The 7,851-nt window shown below is 45.7% G+C and overlaps 2 protein-coding genes and 1 pseudogene across 2 annotated transcripts in view; 1 reads left to right on the top strand and 2 right to left on the bottom strand.

Moving 5' to 3' along the window:
- LOC106695814 overlaps positions 1 to 2,025 on the bottom strand; it is a 3,943-nt gene extending 1,918 nt beyond the window's left edge. The window contains exons 1-3 of the mRNA XM_014450699.2: positions 1,936 to 2,025; positions 1,424 to 1,798; positions 413 to 483 (exon numbers count right to left, since the gene is read on the bottom strand). Of these exons, the coding sequence (XP_014306185.1) occupies positions 413 to 483; positions 1,424 to 1,798; positions 1,936 to 2,025 (536 nt within the window). The remainder of the gene's footprint in view (positions 1 to 412; positions 484 to 1,423; positions 1,799 to 1,935) is intronic.
- A 966-nt stretch (positions 2,026 to 2,991) lies between these two features.
- Positions 2,992 to 4,451, bottom strand: LOC102428064 (annotated as a pseudogene).
- A 2,428-nt stretch (positions 4,452 to 6,879) lies between these two features.
- LOC102427744 (interferon omega-2-like) lies at positions 6,880 to 7,670 on the top strand. The gene has a single exon (XM_006108720.2). The coding sequence runs from the start codon at positions 7,083 to 7,085 to the stop codon at positions 7,668 to 7,670; it is 588 nt and encodes a 195-aa protein (XP_006108782.1). The 5' UTR covers positions 6,880 to 7,082.
- The last annotated feature ends 181 nt before the right edge of the window (positions 7,671 to 7,851 follow it).

Genomic DNA, 7,851 nt, shown 5'->3' with positions numbered 1-7,851 from the left:
GGTGTTATTTGAGGCTCAGGAGAACATAAACAAACAGGCAAGCAAGAGGCAGAGGGTGATGCTGGTAAGAATTGGGACTTACCTAGGTTTTCAGCCCTTGAAGATCACAACACTCATTCAAAAGCTCTTTCCTGGGTTAGCAGAAGGGAGAGTACTTCCCTCAAGCACAGAGTTTAAGAAGGACTCACATCTGAGCCATCAAGATCCAAAACACTTCCAGGCAATACGAAAAAATGAATTAATGCAGCACATCCATGGTGAACAAAATGTCAACATTTTAGAGACATGAAATGGCCTTCCACTTGCAAGTCCCTCAGAGGCTTAAGAAGGGAGGGGAAACGGTGCAAATATAATTTTAGCAAGTTCCATTCAGTCTACAAAATTCTAACCAAAGAAAAGGAAAAGATCTGACCTGCTAACTGTTCTCTGCAGCCTGTACACAGCACCAAGTTTTCCTTTTAACGATTCATTCAAGGTGCAAACCTGTGAGGACATTTCAGGAAATTGAAATTAAAGAAAAAGGATTCACCATTGTCACATGGTTACAAGAAACTCAACAAAAACAAGTAATCCCTTTTATGAAAAATAATGTCTTAAATAAAATACTTTTATTGATTTCTGAATGGAAGGTAAAGGGAGAGACAGATAGAAACATCCATGATGAGAGAGAATCATTGATCTGCTGCCTCCTGCAAGCCCCACCCGGGATGTAGCTTGCAACCAGGACCTGTGCCCAGACCAGAAATGAAACCAGGACTTCCTGGTTTCATAGGCAGAAGCTCCAGTGCTGAGGCAGGCAGGCCAGGCTGAACACAAGTCATCCTGACAATACTAAACAGTGTTTGCTTCCATTCCAGCCAAGACAGTAAAATTATATTAAATCCTTGTTTTGGTACAATAAAATACTGTTGAAATAAACTGGAGGTTTCATTCATACATGGAATTTTTTATACTTTGAGTGGTAAAAATTAAAACATTTAAAATTTTCAGCTAATATTCAATATATGAGTATTTTAAAAATCCTAATAGATGATGTCTTAAGATTAAAATATTTTATATATTATGTGGATATTTAAATCAATATTTAAATATTTTTTAAAGTTTAAGAGAATGTGTTAAGTTTCCACGTTTAAAATATATTTAAAATTTACAGCGATATTTATTTCATACTAAACTATTTTAAAAGTTAAAGTGATGCTTGAATATAAAATATTTCTTAAACATTAAGCTTCATATTTATATTTAATATTAAAGTACTTTAATAATATTTTGAGTAGCTTCAGGAAGAGCCGTGTCAATGCTCCCACTTTCCAGTGTTTCTAACTTTACCCCATGGCTCCCTAAGGTTCTCATGTAGAGACATCACACAAAAGCCCCAAAGCCCCTGCAGAGCCGCCCCTCCTGGGCCGGGCGCCCCACTCACCCCACAGCGTCCCCAGCGCGGAGCAGTCGCGCCAGTCCTTCCCGTGTCCTGCTCTGAGTCTGAGGGCACCTCGCGCACAAAGCGCCCCGATTCTGTGCAAACCCCCCAACACGCTCTCCTTCCAGCCTCTGACCCCCCAGCACACGGATTCCCGGTGAAAATGGCCTCGCTGGAGCTTCGGTGCAAAAGGAAAGCCCCACACTCCTGGGGAAGCGAGGAGAAGGCCCGGGCCGGTGCTAGTTTCCTGAGAACAATGTGCTCGGGAGGCGCAGGCAGAGCTCCTTCTTCAGTGGCGGCTGCGGCGCAGGAATGGAGGGTTTCACCTTCACTATTAAAGCAGCACCAGGCGCTCTGTGGGGCCGGCCAGTGCTTCCTCTCTCAGACCAGCCTGACTGCACTTTCCCCAAAAGCTGCTTCACTTAAGACCTCCTGCGCGCCCTCTGGCGGCCACCGGGAGAAGCGCGCTTTCCAGGAATCCCAGGAAGGAAAGCGGCTGCTAATTGTGCCCGCGCCTCCCCCTGGCGGTCGTCCCCTGAATCACTGGAACTCGCAATGGCCCAGATCTCTCTGTGGCTGCTGGCAGGGGTGATGCTCTGCTCCATCCCTGCTGGTTCTCTAGAGGAGGACATACATTGGGTCCATACACGAGACAAAGGGAGAGTCTTAATTCTTTTGTCACAACTACAAAGGACGCCCCCTCACTTATGCCTGGCTGACAGAAACGACTTCAAATTCCCTTGGAATTTAGAAACAATCATGCAAATGAAGAAGATACAATACACCTGTTTCCACCATCTGATGCTCCTGCAGATCTTCAACCTCTTCAGAGCACAGAGCAGCCTGGCTGCATGGGACCACACCCTCCTGTCTCAACTACTGTCCAGCCTTCATCACAGCCTGGAGCACCTGGAGCAGAGGGAAGGAGAAATCCGGGCTTGTCCCAATGTGGGAATTCTCGTCCGGAAGTACTTCCAAAGAATCCATAGCTACCTGAAGGAGAAGAAATACAGCTCCTGTGCCTGGGAGGTCGTTAGAGTGGAAATTACAATACGCGTTGGAATCATGTAACAATCCTCAAAGGAAAGGCAACTAATTCAGAATGAATTTATATGCTGACTCTCCCTCTCTTCAATTGCATTGTTTGCTAAGCCCTAAAACAATCTCCACTCACATTTCTGCACCAGCTGAGAAATACCTGACACCAAACTCAAGCGGTTATTTTAAAAATATAGTGTACATCAGGAATTTACAAAATGATGTTTAGAGAAAGGTACATGATCTTTCTTAAATAAACTATTTTATAACATAATTTTTTTTTACTGTTTAATTTTTTGGGACAGTGGTGGTGGAGGGGATCGGGGCTATTTGCTCTTTCCAAACTATAAATTCCATTTGTTTCCAGGTTATAAATGCTTCATTATTATTACAATTTTAGCACTGACGAAGCTTGGTTTGAATATCTGGTCACTTGATGTTTTTTTGAAAAAGAGGTCAAGTTCAGACTCTCTTTCTGATAGAACGTAAAGTACATCTACACATGTTATCTGTAATTATTATGACAGTTAATCTTAGTCACTAAAAGAGGATGCACTATCTGAACTTTCTTCTGCATTTTTTTCACATTCGCTATCAGGCACTGGAGCATCTGGCCTCTCAAGAAGATCTGGGTCTAGTCCTTCTGATATTCTTTTGTTTCTTATTGCCATCACTGGGACACCCACTGGAACCATTCTGAGATATCTGGCATCTCTCGGATCCTTGGCTAGTTAAGATATTTTGTGCTGTTACTTCACTTTCCAGTGGTCCAGATTCTTGTAAACTGTTCTGCTGTGATGGCTCTGAAGTGGTTACATTTGTGACTCCAGTGACACTTACAGGGGAGACTTCAACTGTGACATCATCTAGGCCTGGGATAGGTGACAAATTGCATCTAAAATATTGGGAGTTGTTTCCATTCGCTGGATACGAAGAGAAAGGTCTGCAGCTTCTCCTCACAGACTGTGGAGAAGCGGCCTAGGAACTGCACAGTGTGCACCACAAACTGGGTTAGAAATGCCACCGCTCTTTTCTGTTGAATAGCTGGCACCTTGGTCAGGTCAATGCCCGACCCCATGAGAGGAAGCCCGTCCTCATGCATCTCCTCAGTTGGCGGGCACCCAGGCATCACGCACAAACCCTCCCTGATGTGGTCCTCAATTTTTTTTTAATGGAAAGGTTCTTCCGGATAATGTTTGATTAAAGATATTGGCCAGTTAGGTTCACGCTGGCTCTTGTAACTGATCAACAGAAAACTATCCAGACCTGGATCGTTATAGAACTTTATTTTGTGTTTGTGGAAGAGCACAATGCAAGCATTTCTGATCAGAGGACTCTTAAGCTTGGCTCATGTGGAAACAAGGATTGTAGGTCATGGGCACCTTCTATTTGGAAACTTGGCCAACTCAACGTGTGCCACCAAATTTTTCTGGGAACTTGATTCTATTCTACCCAGTTGTCCAGAGAGAAATTAGGGTAGATCACAGGGGGTGTTTTCAAGGACAGGAATGTACTGGGCACTATCACTTATGCTCCCAGCAGCTGGTCTGAACCGATCTGGGTGATGCACTGAGTGCAAAGAGTTGAGAAGTAGCCTCTGATCTGGTTGGTGAACATGGAACAGGAGACAGAGCACATCTAGGAACAGGAAGGAGATGAAAGTCAGCAGGGGCTGGAGAACTGGGCAGAACAGAGACAGGTAAAGCCTGGACTGGAACAGGCAGGTCCTCAGGAGGGGAACACTGGGAAGGGCTCGAACTGAGGCACCTGTTTCTGCAGATCCTTCTGGTTCAGAGGGAGAAGATGGAAGTGGATGCTGAGAGCAGAGCTCTCCCACAGAGACGTGGCCAACAGCAGTGTCCCCAGCACAGGGAACCCCCCCACAGCAGCCTACTGGGAATTGGAGGCACCACGGTTACTCCAGTGCCAGCGACAAACTTGTTTCAATTGTCAGAAAAGTCAACTATATAAAAACTATCTAAAAAGATTGTTGTCTACTTTTCCTTAGAACTTAATGTCAGTCAGTTTTATAGACTCGAACCACACTGGTGATGTCATACAGAACAACAGACAGCAATCCACTGGGACATGAAGTAGAACTTGGAATCCGTTATCACCCCACCCAACCTGCTCAGTGCTCTCATGCTGCAGCCTCTCCTTGGTGCATAAATCCCATGTCCTTTACTATCCTTGTCATCTGTAAACGGGCCCTTCCAGACAAACGGTTATCTCAAGCTCCTTAAGCGTTTGACCTTGGATTCGTGGTACCTTCCAAATAATTCATCGCTCCAGATTGATACTGCATGATAGTGGTATAAAAAGTTTCTTGGAAATAGGGACATTGAGAAGGTTCAATGAGCCATTTCAAAGCTCTTAGAACAGTAGTTAGACCATAGTGAGAATGCAATAAAATTTTATCATTTACTGTAAAATAGCAATATAATTATTTAAATTAAGAGCACACTCTTTTAGGAGCATCCAATTCCATTGCTCTCAAGTCCAGATTTCTCAAGGCCATCTTCTCCGTAGCTGAGTGGATTTATTAACTACATCGAGCACCCAGACCACGGTTAATGTCCACGATGCAGCCACGGAGGGTTCCTGGTCCAGCAGTGGGGGTCGAGGTCTCAGGCTGTTGAGAGCTGGTGGCTGTGAGTCTTCCCTTCTGTCCTCAGAGCTGATCGCATGTGGATGAAATGACAGGAAAGGACGTGGCTGGTCCCTGACCCAGAAGGTCCTCCTGTTTGAGCCTCTGGCAGAGGCAGCCCACCCCTGCCTTGGAGGAGCTCAGGGCTGGCTTCCCCCTCCCTCTGCCACAGCACCAGGGCCCTGTGTGGCTGCAGTCAATTCTGCCAACTGACACTTGGTCCTCTTGTCAGCAGAAGCCACTCCCCTTCTTTCACATTGTTGACATGCAGAATTCTATTAGTTTTAATTTGCCCACAAACAACTGTCGATTTTGCTTTCTGGGAATGTTGAAATGAGAAATAAAAAGTCTGAAGTCATGATAATTATAGAGAAAAATGGTGAAGTCCCTTTGACTTTCTTACTTCCCTTTATATGAACCTCAGGATGAAGTAGAAAATCATGGCAGAGGAGCAACACAGACTGTGCCCAGGAAAACACTATGTAATGACGATGTTGTTATTTACATTTACAATGAAGCATCATGAATAATTAAGGAAAGAAGGCTGTTTCTCACTGATTTGGTAGCCTGAGCCTCACTGCCCTGCATCGTGAGCATGAGACGGAGATGGGTGAACAGAGAAGCCCAAGAGAAACGCACAGACTGAATGAACAGCTGCAGTTCACCAGCTTCTGTTCTACAAGTTTCTATTGAGAGACGTCATTGAATCTCCCGAGCCCAGCTGAGAAATCCTGAGCATAATGTGTTCAATAATTTAAATAGAGAATTTAATAATAGAAGCTGCACTTGCCAAATAAAAATTATTGGCCTCCTGAAGATCAATGATTGTAAATGGATACCTAATTCCACCATCTACTTAGACAAAATAAACTTTTGCTGTCAGCACTGACGGTTTGGGACACCACTGACACCTGGGTGCTGGCTCAGGAGAGGAGCCAGTCACCACAGAGAACAAGGGTCCTTCACACAAACCTTCCCGGGGTGGGGAGAACTGGAGGACCCTGATGATTATTTGGCAACAAAAACACAAGTCCCTCCACCTGGGGAGAATTCTAAGGACCCCAGGATGGGGTGAGCCTGCCCTCTTGTGGGGATTCCCGGAGAGGCTGGATTGAGGACACTGTCATTCCAGAGGCAAAGGGTGACTAGAGCTGATATCAGCCTCGTGAATGGGGTGGTGCTGGGTAGATATCATTATCTTCTTATGAGAATCTCCTACAGCCCCCAGCAAAGAACCTGGATTCCTGCCGGGTGTATTGGCACAGCCTGAGAAGCACTAACAACCAGTTACAAATGCCGGAAAGAAATGGCAATGTCTAGAGTCCTGACCTAGTGGCCCCCGTGAAGCATAACCACAGGGCCCTGCAGGAATGGGATCTAGAAGAGAAACATCCCCGAAACCCAGTCACTAATACCCTCAGCCTCTGCAGTGAACACAACCGTAAATTACACTCAGTCCTTGGTTCTAAAGAGATTATTTACCACCTGAGTCTGGTAAGTACCTGACAAATTACACAAGCCCACAGGGATGAGGGAGCCTGGCTCCCTGTGCAAAGCAAGCAGGGCAACAGGTTGCCCATAATCACTGAGCATTTCTGTTTCTAAAGCAGAGAAGAGTTGTATTTATGCAATAAACACATATGTATGTGCATGTGTGTAAGTATTTACACATCTACCTAAACTCTGACTTTAACACAAAGACCTTTTCATTTGACTAAGTATCCCCCTGGACTGAAACATCTCAAGTTTGTGGGAATTTAAAAAGGAAATTAGTATTGCAGATTGATGACATCTCCTTAGACCACCTAAAAGAAAACAAAAAAGGAAGGGAAAGTGGAAAGAAATGTTTAGAAAATGAAAATCGTTGTGTTCCCTATTTAAGGGCCATGCTTAGAAAGAAGGTCATTGCACAACTTTGGCCCAAGGTTGTTCACCAGACGCCCAGCTCAGCCAGGCCAGCAGCATCCTCATTCGCCCATGGCCCTCCTGCTCTCTCTACTCACCGCCCTGGTGGTGTTCAGCGCTGGCACCGAGGGAGCTCTGGGCTGTGACCTGCCTCAGGACCACGTCCTGCTCAGCAGGGAGAACTTAGAGCTTCTGAGCCAAATGAGCACAATCTCCCCTTTCTTCTGTGTGAAGGACAGAAAGGACTTCAGATTCCCCCGGGCAACGGTGGATGGCAGCCAGGTCCAGAAGGCCCAGGCCATCGCTGTCCTCCATGAGATGCTCCAGCAGGTCTTCCACCTCTTGCCCACAGAGAACTCCTCTGTCACCTGGAACACGACCCTGGTGGGCCTATTGCGCTCAGGACTCCATCGGCAGCTGGAAGACCTGGAGGCGTGTTTGGTGGAGGAGATTGGAGAGGAAGGATCTGCCCTGGCCATGGAGGGCCCTCCCCAGGCCTTGAAGAGGTACTTCGAGGGCATCCATCTTTACCTGAAGGAGAAGAAATACAGTGACTGCGCCTGGGAGGTTGTCAGAGGGGAAATCATGAGATCCTTCCCCTCAATAACAGCCTTGCAAGAAAGACTAAGAAATAAGGATGGAGACGTGGGATCCCCCTGAAAGGATTCTCAGGGATGAATGTGCCACATCACAGTTGCACATCTGTCCTCGGTCATGTCTAAAGGCTCTCACATCTGCTCTAGTCACAGAATTTATTGAATTTTACTCAGGAAATCTGTTGTCAGAGTATTAAGTGAGAAAATGTTAGAAAATTCAGTTCCTGGGTCAACGGTCCCTGATA

Source organism: Myotis lucifugus, unplaced genomic scaffold (genome assembly GCF_000147115.1).
Source record: "Myotis lucifugus unplaced genomic scaffold, Myoluc2.0 scaffold_3265, whole genome shotgun sequence".
Lineage (NCBI taxonomy): Eukaryota > Metazoa > Chordata > Mammalia > Chiroptera > Vespertilionidae > Myotis > Myotis lucifugus.
Note: the sequence above shows the minus strand (reverse complement) of the source record. Positions and strands in the feature narration are given on the sequence as shown.

Bases quoted from the DNA above. Each gene is read 5' to 3' on its own strand.
- LOC102427744 (XM_006108720.2), top strand. From the start codon at position 7,083: ATGGCCCTCCTGCTCTCTCTACTCACCGCCCTGGTGGTGTTCAGCGCT.